This window comes from Pongo abelii, chromosome 13 (assembly GCF_028885655.2).
Source record: "Pongo abelii isolate AG06213 chromosome 13, NHGRI_mPonAbe1-v2.0_pri, whole genome shotgun sequence".
Taxonomy (NCBI): domain Eukaryota; kingdom Metazoa; phylum Chordata; class Mammalia; order Primates; family Hominidae; genus Pongo; species Pongo abelii.
The window spans coordinates 78,262,621-78,289,969 of record NC_071998.2 but is presented as its reverse complement, the minus strand read 5'-3'; the positions used below and the strand labels follow the sequence as shown (position 1 = coordinate 78,289,969).

The 27,349-nt window shown below is 42.2% G+C and overlaps 1 protein-coding gene and 1 long non-coding RNA gene across 4 annotated transcripts; one reads left to right on the top strand and one right to left on the bottom strand.

Moving 5' to 3' along the window:
- Window positions 1-201: 201 nt before the first annotated feature.
- LOC100452609 (putative inactive cathepsin L-like protein CTSL3P) lies at window positions 202-19,693 on the bottom strand. 3 transcript variants are annotated; one of them, XM_024252575.3, is made up of 5 exons: window positions 19,576-19,693; window positions 19,329-19,475; window positions 18,930-19,123; window positions 7,734-7,826; window positions 202-2,182 (listed from the first exon to the last, which is right to left on the bottom strand). In XM_024252575.3, the coding sequence occupies exons 1-5, from the start codon at window positions 19,657-19,659 to the stop codon at window positions 2,041-2,043; spliced, it is 660 nt and encodes a 219-aa protein (XP_024108343.3). In that variant the 5' UTR covers window positions 19,660-19,693; the 3' UTR covers window positions 202-2,040. The 3 variants fall into 3 exon arrangements, 1 of the variants encoding a protein (XP_024108343.3); XR_008510104.2 differs by lacking the exons at window positions 18,930-19,123; window positions 19,329-19,475; window positions 19,576-19,693 and adding exons at window positions 5,795-6,878; window positions 10,973-11,247 and having other exon boundaries at window positions 202-2,996; window positions 7,687-7,826; XR_008510105.2 differs by lacking the exons at window positions 18,930-19,123; window positions 19,329-19,475; window positions 19,576-19,693 and adding exons at window positions 5,795-6,878; window positions 10,973-11,247 and having other exon boundaries at window positions 202-2,993; window positions 7,687-7,826.
- On the top strand, window positions 11,243-19,671 carry LOC129048076 (uncharacterized). Its single transcript, XR_008510108.2, has 2 exons — window positions 11,243-11,606; window positions 19,376-19,671. It is a non-coding gene; the product is annotated as an uncharacterized LOC129048076 (long non-coding RNA).
- Window positions 19,694-27,349: the final 7,656 nt, after the last annotated feature.

Below are 27,349 nucleotides of genomic sequence, written 5' to 3'. Positions count from 1 at the left end.
AGAGGTTGCAGTGAGCTGAGATCACTCCATTGCACTCCAACCTGGGCAGCAAGAGCGAGACTCCATCTCACACACACACACACACACAAATAATAAAAAGAAACTAACAATACATGTTGTATGGGTGGGCTGGGGACTGAAGTGGATAAAAAGTTTTTACTGTCCACCTTCCTGTATTTTGGAGATAGGGGTTTAAATTATGTGACTTTATTTTCTATTATAAAAAATTTTTGCCCAAATAAAAAAAATGATTCACAAAATAAAACATAAAGTAAAAATCAGTGTTTCCAATGCTGTTCCCATTCCTTCCCATTGCAAAGATAATGGTTACTATTTTAATACATATGCCTCTAGGCTTTTTCTGTGTATAAACCTGTGTTCACCTATTAAAATACATAGACATAGTTATTTTATTCTATTTTGGCTTTTAATGGGATCATGCTATGCACACTGTTCTGGAATTTGCTTTTTGCTCTCAGTGGCATATGAAGGATACATTTCCATGTTTATACCGATGGATCATAATTAAATTTTCCCTATTGATAAACACTTGGATTTATTTAAAAATCTGTGAATATGTGACATTTAATATTTATACTTCTATGACTATTTTTATGAGATGGAAATGGATTTGCTGGGTCTGGGAGCATTTCCCTTAAAAATAATGAACAATTCCAAGTCCAAAGACAAGAATATCACATCTCTTTGTAACAGTAAACAAGAGGACCCATTCCTGCACACTCTCACCAACTCTAAATATCAGCAACTTCGACACTTTTGAAAAAGTCAATGATTTGAGATAGAAAGAGATTTTGATTTGCCTTGCATCTCATGGGCCCTAAGAGGGCTCAGCTTCTGCTCCTGGTGTGCCTCTCTTGATGCTCACATCTGAGAACAAAGAGGGGCCATAGCTGGACTCCATGGTGGGGGCGTGGCTTCCCCTCCTCAGTCCTTGACTTAGAAGATTTCATCACATCACGGGAGGAGCCATGAGACATCAGTGTCATCTAAGACAGAGGTGGAAAATGGAAATGCTGGGGCAGGGGGTCCTGCAAGAAAGTGCCTATGAATGCCGACGGGAGTCTGGAGAGGCAGTGAGTGTACCCTTGCTAACTGAAAGGTACACTCCTTACTGAAAAAAAAAAAATCACATTCCAAAAAGTGGTCACAATGGTACACCTATCCATGGAGCAGATTCGGCCACCAGCTACACGCTGATCTGAAACAGTAGAGTCTGGTTGCCCAGAGAAATATATGTAGGTGTCAGATTTTGGCTTCTATAGAAAGAAAATCCCTTATGTACAAAATTCTAATTTTTAAATAAATTTTTTCTTGTTCCTTGTTATGTTAATTTTAAAATTTCAAAATAAATATTAATTTTTAGAAAGCTCATAAAGTGCTTATTTTCTCCTCACCTAGACTGAAAATGAAGGTAATAAAAGAGTAATGATGAGTTTTCCAGGAAGCAAATATTAGGAATTTGCTTATCTTTATTTTAGTATTTATCTATGTGCATATAGACACACTTGGAGTAAAATGAAACTTAAACCTAGTATTACATTGAATGACTTGAAATGGCTATTTCGAAGGTCAAAAGTAGTCAAATGTCAGCAATGTCATATTAATCAAGGAAAAGCTAACCTGCATTCTTGTTACTCCACAGCCAATTTATGTTAAAATATCCAGACCTTTCCGCAGGAGGTGGGAACAATACCATTGAAGTGCTAAGACTCTTGTGAATTAGTTTGGTTGTTTTATGATCTGATTCAGGCTTTGGCTCCATCTCTCTGTTGCTTTGATTAACAACTGGGTGGGAGTTTTGGTAGCAGTTTTGGTAGCAGCCTCAACCAAGGCAAGCAGCTGTGTTTCTTACATGAAGTGTCTGACTGCAGGGGCAATGTTTTCCAAAAGTTTCTTCCTCTTCAGAGAAGCCTTTTGGCTCTGATTGTAAATAGTGACTAGGCACTGACAGTCAAAACGTTCTGTGTTGCTCTGAGGTGTGAAACATCACCTGTTTGGTGAAGTGACATCCCATAACTGCTACACCTGGGCCTTTCCAGCCAGATGACTCCTCATGTCATGATGGGGCCATTTGTCTTCATTGTGATCCTCATCCCCACCACTTAGCATCTGCAGAGCATCCTCGATAGGATGACACTGCCCTTGATGCTTCCCAGAATACCAGGAAGATGAAGAGTAAACTGATCCAGTCATCTGCTGGATCTGTACATTTGAGTATGAAACAGAGCTCAAACATACCTGTAAATCTGAGCCTATCCAGCCCACACATGGTTGAATAAACTCATTGCACCTCACCAAAGAGCTTCACAATGGCTATTTCTGTTGCAACAGAGGATGAAGCACATGCTCTTTCCAATCAAAAGATGTTGAGAAAGGCTCCAGGTCTCCCTGGGGATCCCAGAATCAGACTGAAGATTTGGAAGGGCCTCTGTTGACCACTGAGTCAAGCTCCCCAGAACACTTTTATAGAGCCCTTGACCAGTGAATAACCGTCAAGTCTCCAGAGATTTGGGGAATTTTCAGACTCCAGGGAAAATTCCATGGATTAAGAGGTGGGATTTTTGAAGACTTTCATAAAGAAATTCTCAAATCAAAGCACACTTGAAATTATCATGAGAAGACTAATATACAATTTTGTTCCAGTTGGTTGTCCTTAATAAAAGTGATTTCAGGTGGGCATTGGGTTGAACCAAGACCATTTTCTTCCATTGTTGCCATTTGATTTCAAATTGCACCTTGCTGCTTTATATCCTCTTCAGTTCTATATTGTACCAGATAGAGGCAGAATAGAAAGAAAATGGGTTTTAACAAAACCCATTCGTGCCAACTTGAATATTAAACACCTGTCTGAGGAAAATCTCAAGCTTCTTGTAAGATTTCAATAGGGTTCTCCAGTTCATAGGCAGGTTATGTGTCTTCAGTGTGTGGCCAATTGTTGTTTAGGAAACAAGATGTCTTTTCCACTGGAAACCCTGCTGGGGAAAGAGAGATCAGACTGTTACTGTGTCTATGTAGAAAGAAGTAGATATAAGAAACTCCATTTCGTTCTGTGCTAAGAGAAATTCTTCTGCCTTGAGATGCTGTTAATCTGTAACCCTAGCCCCAACCCTGTGCTTGCAGAGACATGTGCTGTGTTGACTCAAGGTTTAATGGATTTAGGGCTGTGCAGGATGTGCTTTGTTAAAAATGTGTTTGAAGGCAGTATGCTTGGTAAAAGTTATCGCCATTCTCTAATCTTGAGTACCCAGGGACACAATACACTGCGGAAGGCCACAGGGACCTCTGCCTAGGAAAGCCAGGTATTGTCCAAGGTTTCTCCTCATAAGATAGCCTGAGATATGGCCTTGTGGGAAGGGAAAGACCTGACCGTCCCCCAGCCTGACACCCGTAAAGGGTCTGTGCTGAGGAGGATTAGTGAAAGAGGAAGGCCTCTTTGCGGTTGAGATAAGAGGAAGGCATCTCTGTCCTGCTCATCCCTGGGAATGGAATGTCTCAGTGTAAAACCCAATCATACGTTCTATTTACTGAGATAGGAGAAAACCGCCTTATGGCTGGAGGTGAGACATGCTGGCGGCAATACTGCTCCTTAATGCACCGAGATGTTTGTGTAAAGTCAAACATAAATCTGGCCTACGTGCACATCAAGGCATAGCACCTTTTCTTAAACTTGTTTATGATACAGAGATCTTTGCTCACATGTTTTCCTGCTGACTCTGTCCCCACCATTACCCTATAGTCCTGCCACATCCCCCTCTCCGAGATGGTAGAGACAGTGATCAATAAATACTGAGGGAACTCAGAGAACAGTGCCGGCGTGGGTCCTCCATATGCTGAGCGCTGGTCCCCTGGGCCCAATTTTCTTTCTCTATACTTTGTCTCTGTGTCTTATTTATTTTCTCAGTCTCTCATCCCACTGACGAGAAACACCCACAGGTGTGGAGGGGCTGGCTGCCATCAAACCCTGCACCAAATTCTGCATTTTCTCAGTCTTTGTCTTATAATCCATCCTTCCCAGCATGCTGAAACATCAGACACACTATATAATCAATGAACAATGCATACGTGGCATAAAATGCCTTGCAGATATACAGTACTTTAATTTCTGACACACCCCCATGCAGTAGATGATGAATATATTATTATTTATATTTTTCTACGGGAAGATCAGAAGCACAGACTGTTCAAATTACTTGACCAAGGGCACACAAGTAACTTTCCTTTTGTGTTTCAATTATACAATTGCTTTGTGATTCTTTCTTCACGTGGTTGTTGTAAGGAGTGAATGGAATCAAATAAAGTCTGTGTGGAAAGTGCATGGGATGTGGGTTCTTAATGCAGGTTGATTATTGTTAGCATCTATTATTTGTGGTAATGACCACGATGATGATTAACATTTTTGATAAATAATATCTTGAATTAATGATAATAATAAAGTTGAAATTAGAACTCTCCCTGCAAAGGACATGGAAATTACAGCAACAAATTACATCACATTTTGCCTATAAAATGAGTTAATTAGTAAGTTGTGAAGAAATGCACATGCTAATTCACTACAGGTAGGAGCACACAATGAAATCACATTTTTTCAGCAAGTAGATGTATTTCAAAAAATTAGTTTTATAGTGCTATTTGCACATCTCTATAAAGATACACATGCAAAGATATAAAGTACAGTATTATTTGTAAATGAAACATAAAAAAGTTGAAATACTCATCAATAAGAGAAAAGGAGATTGTTAAATGAATTATGATAGGGTCAACAATGGAAAATTCTAAATGTATTGACAAAGAAAGAAGTCCATGGTATAGTATTAGATCTAAAATAGAAGAGTTTTGTGGTAGCTCACTCCTGTAATCCTAGCACTTTGGGAGGCCAAGGCGGGAAGATCACATGAGGCCAGGAGTTTGAGGCTGCGGTGAGGCATGGTTTCACCACTGCATTCCAGCTTGAATGAAAGAGCAAAACCATAGCTCAAAAAATACAAGTAAATAAATAAAATAGAAGAGTTTATATTCCTTGATGCCACTTATGATCCTAGACATTTTGCTATAACTTTTGATGGCAGACAGAAGATGGACTTCACTCATTCTGTTAACATGGATGTTGTGCTTCCTGAGAAAGAACACTAGAGTTGTGATAGTGTTTGAGTTGACACTTCAAAAGCTACAGACTTCTAAGAGCTGCACCATTCTTGTGGTGACCTGTTCTCCCTGAGTGGGAACATCAGCCCTTGATTTGGAGATCTCCATCAGGACTCATTGTGCTGGGGCCTGCAGTTCCACAGTGCAGTGATGTGACTCCTTGGAAATGGAGACCAGATACCAGGTTACCACAGGATGAGCTAGAGCAGAGCCAGGTGACAGATGGTGGGCCCTCCTGATTAGGACAGAAACCCCTGAGTCAGTGGGGCACGTTCCATCGATGATGAAAGGGAACCAGGTAGCCCTGGTCAAATGTCTTTTGACACAATGTGTGAACTTTTATGTAAAGTCTTTCAAGACTTCTTTTTTCTTATGAAATCTGGAGAAGAGGAGGTAGCCACACTTTCTCAGATTCCATCTATTATGGGGATGGAATGGCTACAGGGAAACCTCACCACTCAGGGACCCACAAATGAAAAAGCTGCCCAGAACATTAGTTCAATGTGGAGGAAAGGAGGTGCAAAGTTTATACATCATTCAAAGGGGAAATTGATTCCCACTTATTGCCCAATTTGAGAAATGCATCATTAGGCCATCTCACTGTTGTGTGACTATCATAGAGTGAACTTACACAAATCTAGATGGTAGAGCCTTCTACACATTCAGGCTTCTCCAGCACAGGGTATGTCTCAGTGTTGGTTCATCATTGACTCCTCAGCACAAGACCTGACTTAAAGAGACTCAATAAAATGTTTCAGAATGAATGAATGAAAAAACACTGTTGCCTGAATCCAGCCATGGTGCTACCATGATCGCAAATTCCCTGCCCTTTTCATCCCAAGATTTCATCCCCCATTCCTGGGTGGAACAGAGTGGAGACTGCAAAGAAGGAAATGGGGTCAATACCCAGTTCCACAGCTCTGGCTGAGGGCTAGAGGTTAGGGCAAGGCTTAATCATTCAAAGCCTGGTCTCCTAGGCCAGTGTCAAATGAATCAGGCCTAAACTGATCAATCCCCTCTGCCTCATCTCTACCCTCCCTTCTCTAGTGGAATTGGGAGAATATTTGACAATTCTATTACCCTTCTTGCAAGACTTCAAATCCATTCATGGTTCCATGTGGAATTCCCAGACGAGAAAGCTTTCAAGGACAATGAATTTAAGAAATGGAAGAAATTTTGAGGACAATGAGTTTAAGAAATGGACCTTCCCAGATGGGAAGGAATCAGCTCTTTTGGTTTATGATGTTTGAGGGTGGTTCTCTGAATCAAGTTAAACACTTCTCTAGTGCATTAAAGTAGGATTCTAGATGAGAAGAAATGGTCAAACAATAAACATGGTCAATATACAGTATCTCAACGTCAACAGCATTTGTTGCAGTATTTGTGTGCCTTTGGATTTAATATCATTTCTCAAGGATATGTCCATTTCTGAGAGAGGATTTATGGATATGGCTGGTATATTAATACTCACATTATCTCAATTAATTCTTAACACAACCTTATGAGGCCACTGGAATTATTTACATTTTATAGTAGATAAAACCAAGGCTTGGAGAGGGTATGTCATTAGCCAAATTTTATGCTTACCAAGATGAGGATGAAATTACCTACATTCCAAAGTCAATATAAGTTGGGTAGTATATTGGATCAAAGTATACTGATGTTGCTTCTATTGGTTTCTCATTTTTCCACTGACTCTTTTAATGCAGACAGGACTGTAATGTAGAAAGGTTTTAAAATAGAAGCTTTCAAATATTCTGTAATTTTGGTTATCAAAGCTTAGTATTTCCAGTAAAATATTATTTTCCACTATCTCATCCATCTCAATCAAAATAACAAATTAGAAACAAAGCAAAAATAATTTTCACTTCTTCTACAATCCAAAAGAAAAACCAAAGAAGTAAGATGGAAATGAATGTTCAGACATACCAATTCCCCTCCTACGATTATACCCAAGAAATTGATAAGCATATGTTAATGCAAAAATGTGTGTACAGGTGTTCCTAGCACATTATTCATAATAGCCAGAAAAGTGAAAGCAATCAAATGTTCATCAGTTGATGAACGGATTAATATTCATGCAATGGAATATATACAGTGTATTCATGCTGTGCAGTATTTTCAGTCATAAAAAGGAATGAAGTACTGATGCATGCTATAATATGAACAAGCCCTGAAAACATTATGCTAAATAAAAGCAGCCAGACACAAAAGATCACATATTTTATGATTCCATTCACATGAAAGGCCCAGAATAGAGAAATCTATAGAAGCAGAGTGGATTATGCAAATGAAGGTAGAGGGAATTGGAACTAACTGTGGGCTATAGTTTGAATTTTTTCTCCTAAATTCATGTTGAAACGTAATCCCCCATATGGCAGCATTGAGAGATGGGCCATATAAGGGATGATAGAATCATGAGGGCTCTGTCCTCCAGAATGGATTAATTCATTCTTGGGTTAATAAATTAATGGGTTATCATGGGAATGAAACTAGTATTTTAATAAGAAGAGAAAGACAGACCTGAGCTAGCATCTTAGCACACTCAGCCCCTTCACCATGTGATGACTTGTGCCACCTCAGGACTCTGCAGAGAGTCCCCACCAGCAAGAAGGCTCTCACCAGATGCACCTCTGTGACCTTGGACTTCCCAGTCCCCAGAGCTGTAAGAAATAAATTTTGTTTCATTAGGAATGACCCAGTGTTAGACATTCTGCTGTAAGCAACAGAAAACAGACTAAGACACTGATTAATAAATACAGGACTTATTTTTGGGGTGATGAAAATGTTCTGGTGTTAGACAGTGGTAATAGTTGCATAAGATAATGAATACATTAAAAACCACCAAATACTTTAAGATGATGAGTTTTATGTCACGCAAAGTATATCTCAACAAAATAATGCTATATACAGGCCTGCACTGCATAATTACATGTCAGTCAAGGACAGACCACATATGTCATGGCCAATGGTGGTCACATAAGATTATAATGAAGCTAAAAACTGCCTATCACCTACTGGCATCATACCTGTGGAAACGTTTAGTGCTGCTTACGTATTTGTGGTGATGCTGGTGTAACAAACCTACTGTGCTGCCAGTCATATAAAAGTCTAGCCCATACAATTGTGTACACTATATAATACTTGATAATGATAATGCACAACTATGCTGTTGGTTTATGTATTTACTATACTAGACTTTTTATTCTTACTTTAGGGTGTACTCCTGCCTGTGAAAAGAAAATTTTAGATATAAAACCACCTGAGGCTGTTCCTTCAGGAGGGATTCCAGAAGAAGGCATTATTATCACAGGAGATGACAGCTCCCTGCGTGTTACTGCCCTTGAAGCCCTTCCAGTTCAGTAAGATGTGCAGGTAGAAGATGGTAATAGTGATGACCCTAACCCTGTATAGGCCCAGGCTAATGTGCATTTATGTCTCAGCTTTTAACAAAAATTTAAAAAGTAGAAATAAAAATTAAAAATTGTAACAATAGAAAAACTATAATAGAATAAGAATATAAAGAGAACAATTTTTGTACATCTGTGCAATGTCTTTGCATATTAAGTTAAATGTTATTACAAGAGTCAAAAACTTAAAAATTTAGAAGTAGATAATAGAAAAAAGTGACAGAAAGTTAAGATTAATTTATTATTAAAGAAAAAAAAATTTTTTTTTTTTGAGATGGGGTCTCACTCTGTCACCCAGGCTGAAGTGCAGTGGTGCAATCTCAGCTCACTGCAACCTCTGCCTCCTGGGTTCAAGCAATTCTCCTGCCTCAGCCTCCCGAGTAGCTGGGATTACAGGCATGCTTAAAGGCATTCTTAAGCCACAAACAATAGCATGAGCGATCTGTGCATTAACTGCGGCAGTTAACTAGCCCAATCTATTCCTTTAATTTGGCCCATCCCTTCGTTTCCCATAAGGGATACTTTTAGTTAATTTAATATCTGTAGAAACAATGCTAATGACTGGCTTACTGTTAATAAATACGTGGGTCAATCTCTGTTCGGGGCTCTCAGCTCTGAAGGCTGTGAAACCCCTGATTTCCCACTTCACACCTCTCTATTTGTGTGTGTGTGTCTTTAATTCCTCTAGCGCCACTGGGTTAAGGTCTCCCCAGCCGAGCTGGTCATGGCACCTAAGTGTACAGTATATAGTCTACAGTAATGTACAGTAATGTCCTAGGCCTGCATGTTTACTTCAAAGTCACTCACTCACTGACTCACCCAAGGCAACTTCCAGTCCTGCAAGTTCCATTCATGGCAAGTGCCCACTACAGGTACATCATTGTTTATCTTTTAGACTGTGTTTTATTGTACTTTTTCTATGTCTACATATGTCTAAAAACATAAATACACAGTATTGTGTTACAATTGCCTACAGTTTTCAGTACAGTCACATGCTGTACAGGCTTATGGCCTACCATCTAGCCTGAATGTGTAGAAGGCTCTACCAAGTAGTGTGGATGTGTAGAAGGCTCTACCATCTAGATTTGTGTAAGTTCACTCTATGATAGTCACACAACAGTGAGATGGCCTAATGATGCATTTCTCAGAACATATCCCTGTTGTTAAGTGACAAATGACTGTATTTTTTAAAAAAATACTCATTAGGTGAAAATCAGTCTCTGTGTCAGTTTGGTGAGTGGTGAAGACAGAAGCTTTTGTGCTGTGAGAGGCTCAGCTTGCAGATGCACCTGCTCTGGGGGTTGCTGCAGAGGAAGGGTGTCTCCCTTTGTGAGTTCCTGCAACTCCTGGAAATTAAAGCATTACTAGAAAAGTTCTCTGCCATGATGGTGATGATGGTAATGATAGGAATAGCTAAATAACTCCTAGGTACAGGCACTGTTTTGAGCATTTCACGTGTGCTCTTCATGTCATCTTTACAACAAACCTATGGCAGTGGTTCTCAAACTTCAGGATGCATTAGAATCACCCAGAGGCTCCTGAAGACTCAGATTGCAGGGCCCATTCTGTGAGTTTTTCACTCGGTAGGTCTGAGACAGGGTTCCATAATTTGCTTTTCTAACAAATTCCCAAATAGTGCAGGTGCTACTGGTCAGAGAACCACCTTTGAGAACCACTGCCCTAGGAGATGAGGGCTCTTCCATGTCCCATTTTACAGGTGATGGTGGAAGACACTTCTTTCTTCCTCCAACTCCAGCAAGCCATTGACAATTAATTCCTTGACGACATTGTCCTCTAGGTCAAAGGTCCCCAACCCCTGGGCCATGGACCCGTACTGGTCCATGGTCTGTTAGGAACTGGGCCACGCAGCAGGAGGAGAGTGGCAGGCAAGCGAGCATGACCACCTGAGCTCCGCCTCCTGTCATAGCAGCTGCAGCATTAGATTCTCATAGGAGCATGAACCCTACTGTGAACTGCGCATTGGAGGGATCTAGGTTTTGTGCTCCTTAGGAGAATCTCAATAATGCCTGATGATCTCAGGTGGAACAGTTTCATCCTGAAACCATCCCCCCAGTCTGTGGAAAAAATATCTTCCACAAAACCAGTCTCTGGTGCCAAAAAGGTTGGGGACCACTGCTCTAGGTTCATACAGTAGCTTTTTAGATTGGGTCCTGCAATTTAGAAAACCTTTTCCTCTCTTTTCAATCTTCACTTTCTGGACCATTGTTAAGTCAGAAATTCTGTTTGGGAGGTCTAAAGCTGAACACTGATTCTTTTTTTTTCTTTGCATTCCTGTTGTTAAAATCCATAGTCTGTGAGACAACAATACCCCTGGCTATAGAGGGGAAACATCCCTGTAAAGAGAACACAAAAAATATTTTAAAAAATACATCACTCACCTTGCATTATATACACCACAGGTCTGCAGGCATAGGGCAGGGGTCAGAATCTGATACTCTCCTCTCCCTTCCACCCCACCTGCTCCAGCACCTGCTCCAGGTGAAATAACTCAGACGTGGGGAAATCTGCTAGAGAAAGGGGCGGGTGGTGGCTCCTACCAATCTGAAATAATCAAAAAGCCAGAATCTAGTTAAAGAAAGGTTGAGGACTCCAGCCAGGGACACACTTCCAAGCTTCTTTGGGGAGTGCTCAAGGGAACAAAAGAGAAGTCTAAGTTTTTAAAGAAAAACAAAAGGTTTAATCAGGAGAGGGAGCAATTACAAAAGTTGTTCGTCAGGAATTCTCACTGGTTTACAGAAGTAATGTTGGTTAGTGACTGGCTACACATTGTGGAACTATAGAGCGTGTGGCATTTTATGGCTACTTGGCATCAGTTAATCTAGAGCCTGCAGAGCAAGTGTCTTCCAGAGATAATTATTTGGCTCAAGGGGAGTGGGACATGACTGCTATTACATTTTAAATGCCTTTCCGGGCCTAATCATTTAAAGGGGCTCTCATTCATCGGGTAAAACTCAATGGAGAGTCACAGAAAACAGAAAGTGCTTTTGAGGACGTTTTGAATGGAAGCAGGAGGTGAGAGCTGGGAACTGTGTGTTGGGGAATGACCTCCTGACTGGGGCCCTTGGGAGGGGTGTGGTGTCTTGGTTGCTGCTCCTGTGAACTGTGGAGAAGTTCAGGTTTAGCATAAACTGTTCCCTGTGGTCCTCCTGCAATTCTTCTAATGACTGTCAGCCCTCAGTACCAGGGTCCCATACACCCCTGCAGCACTGCATTCCCGTTTGTTGGAGTTCCACCTCCTGAGATCAAATCCTGGCTTCCTCACTGACTAGCCCTGTGCCTTTGGGCAAACTCCGTAACCTCTCTAACCTCACTGTACTTATCTGTAAAATGGGGATGAGGGTTATTCTGATGATCAAATGCCATAACACACGACAAGGCAAATGCGATGCTTGACATGTAAGTGAGCAGTGTGTTCCCAGTTGACCACTGGTTTCAGGAGGCCAAAAACAGGTACAGTGAGATTTTGGGTGAGTCTTTGGGGATTTTCTCCTCGTTTTTCTTGTTTATCTATATTTTTGTTTTGAATAATGATTACTTGTATTTGTTTTTTTACCTAAAAAATTATTGAGAAGCAACAGATAAAACTGCTGGAAGGATGAAGGGTAAGGTCCTCTGAGAATCTTTGAAAACGGCCACGAGCAAGTTACTCATTGGAAGCACTAATGGAGGAAACCAAGCCACCTCAATGGCAGGCTTAGTGCTCTTGGACAAGGTGGAGGGAATGGGAGACATTATTGGTTATAAACCAGAGAGCTGGTGGGTTAATTGTTCTATCTGGTAAACATTTACAGAGTCTGCATTTGTATAACAAATCAATGGCTTTTTCATCAAATTATGAACAGGTGAGGACATACAGACTGGAGTTTGAGGGCAAATGTTCACTCATGTCTGTTCTACGCACAGTTTACCAGGACATCACAACAATGGTCAGTCCAAGAAAGTGATTTTTGACATGTTATTATGTTTCTGAGAATATGCAAGAGAAGAAGGGGAAGAACAAAAGTTTCCCAGATAGGTCACTGGTTGGCAAGCTTACATTTTAACCAGAAATTATGCCCACCATTGACCTATTTCAGTGTGTCCCCACATATATAGAGCTCAACACACAGAAACAAGGGAGTAAGCAATGATCATGGGAACTGGTTTGGCTGAGAAGAGCATAGAAGTATAGAAGTTCCTTAATCCTACATCAAAGCATAGAAGAGTGATCACCACAGGCAGCGTGTTGACATGGCTCCAGGTCATGTTTATGGCCCTGTGTCCCTAATCTGTCCATCTCTGCTTTAAGACTTCAGGTGACTAGCCCTGCCCCACCCCACCCCCACTTGTCACATGCCCTGTTACTTTCTTGTGTTTTCTGACCATTCTATCTAAAATCTTCAGTGACATATCTTACAATATTATCCCAACAAGGATGTTTCAGTGATACCGGGGCACACTAATCTTCCAAAACATCTTTAAGATGAATAATACCAGTGTAGGAGTAAAGGGAAGGCTTTTCCTTCACCCTCCAAAGCTTCACTAAAAAGTCAACTCAAACAAGGCAGATTAATTAGAGAAAAGGCATTCAAATTTGTTAAACATGTACACATGGAGACTTCAGAATGAAGATCCAACTCCCCAGTGGGATGCAGAAGCTTATATACTCTCTCCAGGTTACAGACAAAGTCAGGGCTTGGATCCTGGAAAAACAGGTTATGGGAGGCGGCAGAAGAGGAATTCGGCTGAGGGGCAATAAATGATGGCTAGGGAGAGTTCAATGGGATTGAAGAACATACAGTGGTCTGGGACAAAATCTATTGGGCCCGCAGGGCAGACAGTGATTTGTGACAAAACTCCGTCCAGGTTTGTCGACAGACTTCAGTTTCTTTCCTCTTATGTGAGCTCAGTTAATGAGGTCCGGAATTTAGGCAGATAAGGCAGCTTCAGAGAACAACTTTACCCTACAATTTGGGAGGTCATTTCTTTTTCATTCTTTCTTAGAATTTTCATCTCTCTTTTTACATTCTCCATGTGTTCTCAAGTTGTTATTTTTTTCCATTAACCCTTAGCATAGTAATCATAGCTATTTTAAGTTCCTGGTCTGATCGTTCTGACACCCATGACATATCTGATTCTTGTTCTTAGGCTTGTTCTGTCTCTTCAAGTTGTCCTTTTTTTAATGGTGGAGGGTGTCCAGGTTCTTGGTGTCTTCAACAAAGAATTGGACAAAACACACAAATGAAGCAAGGAAGGAATGAAGGGTTTTATTGAAAATGATAGTACACTCCACAGTGTGGGAGCAGGCCTCGGCATAGGGGCTCAAAGGCCCCATTACAGATTTTGGGGAGTTTAAATACCCTCTAGAGGATTCCTTTGGTTACTTGGCATATGCCCTATGTAAATGGAGAGGATGAAGTAAAGTTACAAAGTCATTTACTTGGCCTATACCCTATGGAGAGGATATTTCCTGTCATAGCTGAAGTGTGAATCGGCCTTACGTTTTCTGCCTCCAGACCCTATTTTCCTGCCTCACTTTTGGCCTTTTAGAATGCCTTCTAATTTTCTTTTGAAAGAGGAACTTGACGTACAGTGAAAGAAGCTCTGATAAATGACCCTTCAGGAAAGCGGTGGTGTGGTTTAGAGGGAGGAGAAGCACTCCTTAGTCCTGTGAGTTGCAGTTTTCTAACAAGTCTGTCTCCCTGCGCTATGGAATTCACAAGTGCCTCTCATTTTTCCCTGCTTTGATAGAACAGGGTGGCCAAAGTGGGCTGATGTTGGGTCCTGCTCTTCTCCACCTGGAAAGCTAAAGCAGGCTGGAGTTGGGTATTTCCATCCCTCAGGTCGGTTAAGCTTTGATAAAACCCAAATAGGTTAGAGTTTGGTAAAACAGTGTCTCTTGAGTGTAGGCCTTGTTAAGAAGAACAGAATGCTCTGGTGGGTTCCAAAATTGTTACTTTTTCCTTCCCCTGCATGAATCATAAGGGAATTCTCAGATTTTCACTTTGAGAGCCTTGTGGAGCTACTTAAGCTATGCAATCTGAGGGCACCCCCAGGACCAAAGCCAGGACCGAAGCCAGGACCGAACCCAGGGCTGAGTTTTAATGCTCAGACTTGTCCACACCCTGCCTCTGGCAATTTGTCAGTTACAGCTTGGTTTTCCTTACTAGGCACTTGTCTCTGCAGAGGCCTCTGGCCATGGTCTGTGCTCCAGTGAGTTGTGATTCTCGTTATTCCTTTCTCTCTGCAGTTATTAGGGCAGTGGTTTGCTTCATGACTTCGCTTGTCTTAGGGATCTAAGAAGAGTTGTTGATTTTAAAATTTATTCAGGTTTTTATTTGTTAGTAGATGGTTACAACTTCCAAACTCCTTTCATGCTGTAATGGAAACAGGAAGTCGCTGCTAGAATTTTTTTTCAGAATTATGGACCCAAAGCCAAGAATTTGCTCTTATTTTTTACCTATATTGGACTCCCCCGAGTGCTGGGTGATTCGCAATTTGTACTGTTCTTGAATGTGACTGAAGAGGAAAGACTATAAAGCGCCAGGGAAAGCGCATTTCTGTTAAGAGCTCAACATACTGCCCCGGGTTGGGATGAGGGGATTGGGCGTGGTTGTGGGGAGTGGGGCAGCTGAAGAGAGTGGAGTTCTGAGCAGAGTCACTCTGCATCCTTACTAAAGCAGTCTCATTAGAACAATGTCCCTGGTTTATCTCCTCATTGTCCATCCCTCCTTTAGCCCTTAGCAAAGACCCCTCCCTGTTTTTCTTAGCTGGGAACGGTAAGTTGGAGGCAACAGCCACCATCCTCAGAGAGGTTCTGTGTGACTGAGACGAGCGTGGAGCATGCTGGAGTCCAACCGGGCAGTGGTGCTGTGTCCATCACGCCTGTGCTATGTGATGGACACGCTGAGCAGCGTCCTCATAGATCTCAGGAACATCAGTCCCCAAATGGGAGACTCGCCTTTATCAAGTTATCTGAGGACCCTCTGTTTCTCCCTCTCTTCCTCCTGCTTCTTCTCCTTTATCAATTCTTTAACTTTTTTCTTGAACTGCATACTTTCTGAATCTGTTATCTCATGAAAATAATGAACGCTCATTACTTAAAAATTGAAATAATACAGCGCAAAGAGAAACTGCCCCCTCATGCCCTATCCAAGATATGACAGCTATGAACAATTGAAATCGAGATCAGATGCTACTTGCTTAGGCCGGCCCTGGCCCCTAGAGGGAAGCACCTTCCTAGTGTGTGCCCTGACTGTCCCCGGCTCCCTTTAGAGCCTCCACAGTGCTGCACTTGCCTGTGAATTTGTGCCAGGCTTTGATTTGCTTGTTTACGTGGGAATAGGAGCGCCAGAGGAAGGAGCCGTGAGTATATGCTTCATTTGTATGTCCTCAAGGCCAGCACAGCACCATCTCATAGGAGATGCCCAATAAAGACTTAAGGATAAACATGAAAAAAGTCTTTAAATATATTAATTATGATTTTTTTTGTTTTGAGATGGAGTCTCACTCTGTCACCCAAGCTGGAGTACAGTGGCGTGATCTCGGCTCACTGCAACCTCCACCTCCCAGGTTCAAGTGATTCTCCTGTCTCAGACTCCTGAGTAGCTGGGATTACAGGTGCATGCCACCATGCCTGGCTAAGTTTTGTATTTTTAGTAGAGACGGGGTTTTGCCATGTTGGCCAGGCTGGCCTCGAACTCCTGACCTCAGGTGATCTGCCTGCCTCGGCGTCCCGAAGTGCTGGGATTACAGGCATGAGCCACCGCACTGGGCCAACATTGGTTTATTAACAGGATCACTCAACTTAAACACTGTGCTGGAGGCCATAGGCTTAATGGAGAGAATCAAGAAAGTCAGGTGTTTCTGTTCATCCTTTATGAATTATTGAGTCTAAACTGCACATAACTTCCATCCCAGACCTTTCAAAGAGCTGCAAAATCAGAAGCAGGAAAGGATAGGATGTCTTTCCAGCTAGATTTGCTTCGGAATTAAGCAAATGTTCAGAATTTAGAAATGTGGTGGTACAAATATTACACTAACGCAACTTGTGACAGCATCTTGATGTTATACTCAAACATTCATATCCTGTGTTTAACCTAAGTAGGATAAAGTCTTCTGGGATTTCAGAAATGTGCTTAAGGGTTTGTGGAACTGTATCCAAATGCTGACTGCAAACAAGAATTCCCTTTTGTGTTTCAAATGTAGGTGGTTTTTTTTTTTTTTTTTGACAATTTATACCTGTTCTTCACCAGCCAATATCTCTTGCTGTAATATTCCTCTTCTTCAAAGCCATAGCTGACCACAAGAGCACCCTGACTCACATATCCTCCTTTGCAGGTTGGATCATAATAAATGCCTGTGAGAGTGAAAGGAATGCTGGGGTGAGAAGCGCTACGGGACACGCGAGAGTAACCCACCCTGTCACCCACAGGGAGGGAGGCAGCTCTAAATTCAATGAAGTGACACACATTCCAGATCAGGCCTAACAAGAAGACCTATTGTTATCAAGGCTAGGGATTTAGGCTCCCATCTAAAGCTAGTAGAAATACAAATGAGCATAAATCCTTTTGTAAAAACTTGCCCAGAGGCATAAAAGACCACTCTTGGAAAGCTTGTTACTTCACTCTAGTATGTCTAAGGTACAGAACACTGAAATCTTTGAATCAAGGGCTCTTTTCAGATTTAATAACAGAGGTAAAAAAATCTTTGGAACAATTTGAAATATCCAACAATTGGAGAGAACTTAAGTAAATTAAGCTATATAATAAATAACAATTCATAAAGCGTTATGAATTACTTGCATTCATGGGGTTATGTGCCCATGAATGTAAATACTTCATAACGCTTTATGAATTGTTATTTATGGCTTGGCGCAGTGGCTCACACCTGCAATCCAAGCACTTTGGGAGGCCGAGGCAAGAGGATCACCTGAGGTCAGGAGTTCGAGACCAGCCTGGCCAACATGGCAAAATCCCATCTCTACTAAAAATACAAAAATTAGCCAGGTGTGGTGGTGCGCACCTGTGATTTCAGCTACTTGGGAGGCTGAGAGAGGAGAATCACTTGAACCCAGGAGGTGGAGGTTGCAGTGAGCTGAGATCGTGCCGCTGCACTCCAGCCTGGGCGACAGAGCAAGATTCCATCTCAAAAAATAATAAATAAATAAATAAATAAATAAATAAATTGTTATATACTGTATGGAAACACCAGGTAGAAATATTGCATGTAGGCCAGGTGTGGTGGCTTATGCATATAATCCCAGCACTTTGGGAGGTCGAGGCGGGCAGATCACCTGAGGTCAGGAGTTCAAGACCAGCCTGGCTAATATGGTGAAACCCCATCTCTACTAAAAACACAAAAATTAGCCGGGCGTGGTGGCAGGTGCCTGTAATCCCAGCTACTCAGGAGGCTGAGGCAGGAGAATTGCTTGAACCCAGGAGGCGGAGGTTGCAGTGAGCTGAGATTGTGCCATTGCACTCCAGCCTGGGAGACAAGAGCGAGACTTCATCTCAAATAAGAAAGAAAAAGAAAGAAAGAAAAAAAGAAAGAAGGAAGAAACAAAGATTACATGTATAAAATAAACTATGTGAAATCTACGAACCCAAATATTAACATTGAATTTTTTGGCTTGTGTGTCATGGTCGTTTTCAATTTTTCTTCCTCAATGTCTACAAAGAAAAACTCCTACCTTCTTTTTTTATAGGACCAGAAGGAATCAAGAAGTCCGTAAACAATAGCAGAGATGCGCCCCACAGTTGCCACAGCCTTCATTAGGGCCTTCTCTTCCACAGGGAGTATTTGCATTTACCCGGTGTCATTAGTAGCAGAACACCTGGGATTGTACCTACAGGCTTTTTCTTTTTAAAAGTAAAGGGGGAAGAGACTTGATTACCACCATCCTCCTCCTGGAAAACATGAGTTAGAACCACAACGCTCAGCAGTTTGTAACTTAGGATTTCCCAGGAAATGAAATGCTATTAGTTGACTTGAAACTAAACATTAGCTCAAGTCTCTTGAATGAGACCCTTAGGCTTACTATCCACAAGAAATTTTTCACAGTGGAGAAATGTGTATTATATGTAAAATAGTTTGTATATTCTCAATGTTACTATGTTTGGATATTCTCTATGTTATATGTTCTTGCTACAATATAGCAAGAACAGCTATATATTAACCACATAATTATAAAACTGTGCAAAGGCTAATAATTTATAATGACAGCACTGACAGTTTGCAGATATAGATTCTACCATCTAAAATGTGAGTTCTGAAAAAACTGTGTGTTACCTCTGAAAGCGTTCCACTTTCCAAAAGCAGAGCTGGAATGACAGCAAGGTAAAGAGCTCCACTTACCTTTTCTTCATATGGAAAGGATTCCTCAGAGTCCAGGCCTCCATTGTCGGCAACATACTGGAAGCAAAATAACGGTTCTCCAAAAATGCAGCCAACATTGCCTTGAAGCCTAGAGCAGTCCACCAGGTCTGCACAGTCAGTGAAACTAGTTTCTCAGTTTTCCTACCATCTGTCCTTCCAGAGCCCCAGCTGCACTAAAAGCATAAGAAGATGCACACTTACCCTGATAAAAGAATAAAAAAGCTGTCATTCACAAAGCAAACAGCAAAACTTTGACAACAGCTCATATATCTGAATACTATGAACTGCAAGTTGTTCTACACGCCACTAAAGCAAAGAGGTCGATCACCTCTTGGCTTTCCTGGGGAGATGGGAGGTCTGAATCTGACACTGTCTTACCTGATCCTTCACAGGAGTCACGTAGCCTTTCTCTCTCCAATCCACAGATTTGGGGATGTCATGAAGCAGAGGTTCCTGGAACACTTTCCCCTTCCTGTGATTCTGGTATTGAAAGCCATTCACCACCTGCCTGAATTCTTCACTGGTCTTCAAGGAAAAGGAAATAAAATGTTGAAAAGCAAGAGATTACTTTAGTAAAGAACCGAGGAGAGGAAGCACAGAGTTCAGCAGTCCACAGCACACTCACCATGTCTCCAAAGGCGTTCATGGCCATTGCGAAGCTGTGTTTCCCTTCCCTGTATTCCTGATTGTGCAGTTCAATCATCTTCATGTTCTTCTCCCACACTGCTCTCCTCCATCCTTCTTCATTCTAGAGGCAAATATGTAATTGATGCTCTTTATTTCTAACTAAAACCCAACCCATGCTCACCGAGTGAATCTGCAGACAAAAGTGAAAAAGAAACCATGGCCAGAGAAGGCTTGACACCTCTGGGAGATGTTCTCCAAGCCAAGAAACAACAGGAGCGTATGCCCATATCGTACTCATAATCGGTGCCATTAGGTTATTGCATTAGGTTATTGGTAAGAGCTGGCCTCTAGTAGCTACTCTTTGGCTATAATCTCCAAACACCAAGGACCATTCTCCCAGGAATCCCTCTGGACGGTTTCAGGTGCTACCAACCATGCCACATAATCTCTTGTGCTTTGCCTTCCACTGGTTCCACTGTGCATCTAAACTGTGATCAAGTGTTAGACTAGCTGAGGCTAATCTCAGGCAAAAGGCAGCAAGGAGGAGTGAAGGATTCATGTTTCAAAACCTAGGAAGGGAACAAAAATGAGGATCTGATTAGACCAGTCCTAAAAAGCCATCTTACTGCTCCCTGAGAAACTTTGGCCACCACGGTAGAATAAAAATATTTAAATTATTCTCCCAAGCTTTTACCCAAGGACTGTGGAAGAGGCCAAGGATCTGGTTGGAGAAAAACAGGGCAAGTGGAGGTACTGGATGGACTCACCAAAATGAAAAGCGGCCTGTCCAGAGCTGTAGGAGCTGAAACAGTTTATGCGATGATAATTTAGGTTATGAGAAAAATATGAAAGTACCTCGTGTGTGAGAAGGTTAAGGCAACAGCTAGGAAACCAACTGATCTAGGTTTTGTACCAATTGTACTGAGGCCATTCAGGCAAAACCTCACCAATGGAAACTTCTAATCCCAAGTAGGGACAAAGTGATCCCCAATAATTGGGGGGTCACTTCACATCTTGTTTTTGGCTAATACACAGCAGGAGGTGAGCTATGTTTTCCAATCTCCCCTTCTTGCAGGAAGCCTTTCTGGAATGCCTTCCCAGGAGACAGTGGGAAGGAGAGCACACACTGCTCCCGCAGCCCTACATGTCGCCAGTGCTGCCAACACCTCATTTGCCTCTCCAAAACCAGGGCTCCTGGCTCGGGTCCCAGGCCAGGTCCCATGCTGCTTGCCCCCACCCTCTGCTCAGGCTCACTGTGGCCACGGGGCCTGTGCGGTGGTGCAAGGAGCAAGGGGCATCTCCACCTGACTTGCAGGGGTCGAGCTTCCCTGTCCTGCCCTACCAGCCCTAGGAATACCATAGCTCAGCACCACAGAAATACCCCCACTCACAGAGCGGAGGTACTCGCCGGGCACCGGGGTGGCCCCTGTCCCATCTGTACAGGCACAGTTGGCAAGTGCAGGGTCCAGGGGTCTTCAGTCCTCTGCGGTCGCCTCAAGGTTGCCAGTTTGACCTCTGAAGTCCCCCACCAGAATGCCACCCAGGCGGCTCTGTCCCCACCGCCTGCCGCACTGCGATTGGCTGCGCCGCCTCTGGGCATAGTCTCAGGGCACTGGGACGCAGCGCAGCACGATGCAGCTCAGTCCCAACCTGTCGCAGGACGCGGCGCGCCTGCCTAGAGGACCCGAGGCAGGAGTCGGGTCGGGGGAGGTGGAGCTGCGCCATCCAGGGGCTGCCGAGTGGAGGGTGGGAATTCTCCCTCTAGGGTCTGGATCAACAAAGTACCCGAGTTAATGCGCTGGGCGAGTGATTCATGGAAAGAAGTTTAAAGCTAGCCCTGTGTGAATTACCAGCCCAACCCTGCTTTTCTTTAGTCCTAGTTTTTGACTAAAATCTCCTGCAGGGCTGAGATTTACTCTAGTCCAGTGGTTCCTGTTTAGTCCACAGAAAGGTGGGTCCGGGTGGAAGAATGCAGAGCCCGCGAGCAGAAGCCTTCTCTCCCATTTAAGGGTGGGTGCAGCTGAGCTTTAGAAGAATCTGGTAGGGAAAGGCACCCCCCACCCCCCAAAAAAGCCATGCAATGGTCAAGGCCAGACCCTGGGGACCAGGGAGGGGACTGGCTGGGTCTCCAGAGACCGCGGGCGTTTTGTCATGCGTCCTTTCCAGTCTCCTCCATTCGGGGATTCTTCCTTCCTTCAAGTCTTTCATTAAGTAAGTGAATGAATCAGTCGTCAATAATTAATGAAGCTCCTCTAACTTTGTGCTCATTGTCCTTTGCTTGGGACAGTTGGAGCATTGCCTTAGAAACTTAGAAATGTCCAAGTAGCCTTCCTAACTGCTTTTCTGAGGTCCAGCCTTTCCATTTTAAAATCTAAGATTAACTCAGTAATCTTGCTTTTATGGCAAATGGGCACAGAGTTTGACAGATATTTTTTAAAAATTATGGCCAAGCCTCCTGATGCATTAGGTAAGAAGGTAGCTGGCCGGGCGCGGTGGCTCACGCCTGTAATCCCAGCACTTTGGGAAGCCGAGGTGGGCAGATCACTTGAGGCCAGGAGCTGGAGACCAGCCTGAGCAACATGGTGAAACCCCATCCCTACTAAAAATACAAAGACTAGCCTGGCTTTGGGGCGGGTGCCTGTAATCCGAGCTACTCGAGAGGCTGAGGCAAGAGAATCACATAAACCTGGGAGGCAGAGGCTGCTGATCTTGTAGAATGTCTCCCCAGATTCCTAATCTTCACTCCTGAATCTGTAATCCACAAACTTTTCTTTGAAGGCCAGAGGATCTCTTCTCAATATCTGACCTGTTCCTTCTGCCATCTGCCTGATTTCTCCTCCTACAATAGGAGTATCCACATCTGTGGATACTGTGAACGTAAAATGAAGTGATTAAGAGAAGCAGTTGTTGCCTCCTCCAATCAGAACTGAGTTCTACACAGAATTCTTACATGCTATTTTCTTTTTCTATCTTAGCAATGATCCCAAATAAAGATCAGACCCCTTATTCAGAGGGTGAGTTAGTTCTCAACAGTAGAAGTTGGGTCCTTGAGGTATCCTGTGGATTTGAGGGGGAAATTGGAATTGCTTGGGACCATAGCTGCAGGTCTGATTTGAAGACAATGAGACAAGACAGAGACCAAGACAGAGAGGCAGCCGCTGCTGCAGGCTGGGCGTGGGAGGGGGGAGAAAAACAGGGCATAAGAAAAACAAGTATAAACCTCCAGAGTGCAGTGAGAGATTAACAGAAGTTCCAAAGTTTATATTGAGAAGATTCCCCCGGTTGGGGGTTTTGAAGGGATCGTGTAAGGAATTGGGGGTGTTTGATTATTCAGTTCTATTTCTTTTTCATGGTCTCAAACATTTTTAAAAAGAATGTTTTACCAATACCACATGGTCTCACTTATAAGTGGGGGCTAAACATTGAATGCACATGGACACAAATATGGGAACAATGACACTGAGGGCTACTTGTGGTGGAAGACTGAGAGGGGTACCTTGATTGGAAGGCTGCCTGTTGGGTACTCCACTTACTACCACGGTGAGGAGATCATTTGTACACCAAGCCTCAGTGACATGAAATTTACCCATGCAACAAACCTGCACACTAATCCCCTGAGCTTAAAGTGGAAAAAAAAAATGTTTATGTGATTTTTAGAATTGATAAATGACACAAACTATACATCTAACAAAGGTCAAATATTGACTCTGTAAGGAATTTAAACAACTCAACAAGCAAAAGCCAAATGACCCCATGGAAAATGAGTGAAAGACATGAACTGACACTTCTCAAAAGAATACATACAAATGGCCAACAAACATATGAAAAAATGCTCAACATCACTAATCATCAGAGAAATGCAGTTCAAAACCACAATGAGATACCATCTCCCACCAGTCAGAATGGCTTTTATTAAAAAGTAAAAAAATAACAGCTGCTGGGGAGGCCGTGGAGAAAAGGGAACACCTATATACTCTTGGTGGGATTGTAAATTATTTCAGCCACTGTGGAAAGCAGTTTGGAGATTTCTCAAAGAACTTAAAACAGAACTACCTCTTGAACCAGCAAAATTATTACTGGATATATGTCCAAAAGAAAACAAATTATTCTACAAAAAAGACACATGCATTCACACATTAATTGCAGCACTATTCACAATAGCAAAGACATGAAATCAACTTAGTTGCCCATCGATGGTGGATGGGATAAAGAAAATATAGTATATATACATCACGGAATGCTATACAGCCATAAAAAAGGAGATCAGGTCCTTTACAGTAACATGGATGCAGTTGGAGGCCATTATCCTAAGTGAATTAATACAGGAACAAAATCAAATACCACACATTCTCACTTATAAATGGGAACTAAACTTTGTGTACTAAAAATGGCAACAATAGAAACTGGGGACTACTAGAGGAGTGTGGGGGGTGGTAACAAAGGCTGAACAACTAACTTGGATGCTCAGTATTTGGGTGATTGGATCATTCTTACTCCAGACTTCAGGATCATGCAATATACCCAGGTAACAAACCCGCACATTTACCTTCTGAATCCAAAATAAAAGTTGGAAAAAAATCACATTTACCCCATAAATATGTACACTATTATGTATTCATAATAATTAAAAATGTAAAAAACAGAAAAGCCCATCAATTCTCCCCATTCTAACCTAATGAAAAAAAAAGTATCAATCACAACCTGCTGTTAATATGATTGTCTACCCAGAAAGCCTAAGATAATCAATGAAAAACTATTAGAACAAAAAAGAATTTAGAAAGATGTCTGAACATGCATAAATACACAAAACAATCACTTTCCCAGTTATGCATCAATAAGTAACTTAAGTATATAATGGGGGAAAAAGCTCCTCCTTAAACAATTACAAAAGTGTAAAATGCTAGAAATAATTCCATTACGAATACTATACATTTCTCACAATGATTATAAAAGAAGATCACGGTAGAAGACTTCTGGACCACAAGACTTATATTTAAGATGGGCCAGTACATCCTATGTTCATTTATAGGTTTAATTGAATTCTAATACAAATTTTAGTGGGAAGTTTGTTTATATCTAAAAACTATTGGTAAAAATAATAAATGAAAATAGTCACGAGTATTTTTATGTGTTGATGGGAATGCTTTTCTTTCAAAGAGTAAAATATTTTTAAATGAAGTGGATCTCAATTGGGTTTTTGCTGGGATTAAGTTGGCCATTTATATCAAATAGTTTTAACTTTATAATCTGGTAATTCTGCCTTAATTAACATAATAAAAAATTTTCAGGGGTGAAGATAGTTTTATGTAGAATGATGTTCATCATTAAGATGTTTATAATATTGTTTCTAAAGTTTCTAGCAATTGAAATTCATTAAATTGATGGTGATACATTTTTAATTAGAATACGATTCAGTCATTGCAGTTATGAAGAATCTTTAATAACATATGTAGCCTATTGTATTCTCCAAAGATGGCTGCAGAAATCTCTTCCAGCCTGTATGCTCTTCTGTACTGTGATGCTTCTGCTTGTCTTCAAGAGGTGGAATCCATTTCTCCATCTGATCAAATGTGGCTGGGCTCCAATCCACAAAATCATGAGCAAAATAAATTGTCTTAAACCACACACACACAAAGAATTGGTGAATGAATGAACTTCATTATTTTAATTCTTGAGATTGTTCACTGAAGCATTGTCACCTGATTTAGGATTAAAAATCTGACACTGAATTTATCCTAAATGATAAGGTGCAAGTCTTTTGTCTCCTAGACATGATCAAGCAAGGAAACACCCAGGAGGCGCAGGGCAAAATGCCCTCCCAGAAGCTGGTGGGGTAGGAAGATGCTGAGGACCAGTCTGTTCCCAGCAGCATACATTCTGTGTGGTGACAGAAAATGTTTTGTTTGACCAGACTTTAGTCAGGCTTCTTAATGTTGTGCTAGACTCATCTATGCACTTCCTTGTGAAATTTCAGTTTTAGCAAAGAAACCTGCTAAGTCAGTTTAGCAAGAATCCCCATTCTCCATATCTGATCAGAGTCCTCAGCCTCCCCCATCCTCCAGGTGATGTCAGATAGCCTTGGCTTGTTCTCAGCGAGAATCCTGTTAGGTGAGTTTAGCTAGAATCCTCCCTTACTCCTGATGTTTCCACATAGTCATTTCCCATCCACTGACCACCCCCCCCCGCCACCCCACCCTTTTCCTTGGCTATAATTTCCTGCTTGCCCATGCTGTATTCAGAGTTGAGCCCAGTCTCTCCTTCTCATTGCAAGACTTCCTTGCAGTGGTCCCTATACCTACCTCAAGGACCTAAATAAATTATTTCTTATCATTCTGTAACAGGTATCATTTAATAATTTTTTTTTTTTTTTTTTTTTTTTTTGAGACAGAGTCTCACTCTGTCATCCAGGCTGGAGTGCAGTGGCGTGATCTCAGCTCACTGCAACCTCAGCCTCCCGGGTTCAAGCGTTCTCCTGCCTCAGCATCCCAAGTAGCCGGGACTACAGACACACGCCACCATGCCCAGCTAATTTTTGTACTTTTAGTAGAGACGGGGTTTCACCATATTGGCCAGGATGGTCTCGATCTCTTGACTTTGTGATCCGCCCGCCTTGGCCTCCCAGTGTGCCGGGATTACAGGCATGAGCCACCACACCCGGCCTGAATAATTTTTTAACAGAGATTCACCTGTCTTTTCCTGCTTTCAGCATGACACTAGCTGAGCCTCAACCTAATTGAACTGTAGAAACCGGCGTTGGGGAGACTCCGGGCTTTACCTTGATGGCCTGGGGGCTCATATTCCAGTTCTCCTGGTGTTCTCTGACTCCCAGAGTTCAGTTTGCCAAACAAGTGAGGGAGCTTGGGGAGGGAGGAGGTGAAGGCTCAAAATCCCAGCTTCCTTTTCTAAGCCCTGCTGGCCTGGTGTGCACTTAAGTTATGTCTTTACTTTAGAAAGGAACCTGACCCCACTCTTGATCCTGTATCCCTACTACCGTGATCACCCTCACCTATAAAATGGGGCATAGAAGAGCCCTCATCTCCTGGGGCAGTGGTTCTGAGTGGGGGGTCCCTGATAGTAGCGCCTGCATCCCTTGGGAACTTGTCAGAAGGCAAATTCTAGAGCCCCAGCCCAGATACTGAATCAGAAACTTGGGGATAGATTCAGATATAACAGTTTTCAGGAGCCTCCAGGTAATTCTGATGCACACTGAAGTTTGAGAGCCACTGCCATAGGGTTGTTGTGAAGGTGACATGAGGAGCCCCTGTAAAATGCTCAGAACAGCTTCTGGTGCCTAAGAGTTACTTAGCTATTCCTATCATCATCATCATCATCATCATCATCGTCATCATCATCATCATGGCTGGGATCTTTTCTAATGATGCTTTAATTTCCAGGAGTCCCAGAAACTCACAAACAGAGACACCCTTCCCCTGGAGCAACCCCCAGGGCAGGTGCATCTACAAGCTGAGCTTCTCACAGCACGGTGGCTTCTCTATCCTCACCACTCACCAAAGCAACACAGGGATTGAGTTTTATGTAGCAATGTTTATATATATGCTAGAAATAATTCAATTACGAATACTGTACATTTCTCACAATGATTATAAAAGAAGATCAGGGTAGAAGACTCTTCTGGATTTTATATATATATATATAATCCTTGACCCAAATTAGTACCCAATTTATGTTGGCTTTGCAATGTAGACAATGCCAGCCTCATCTTTGGTAGGCATAAATGTTTGGCTAATGACATACCTTCTCCAAGCCTTGGT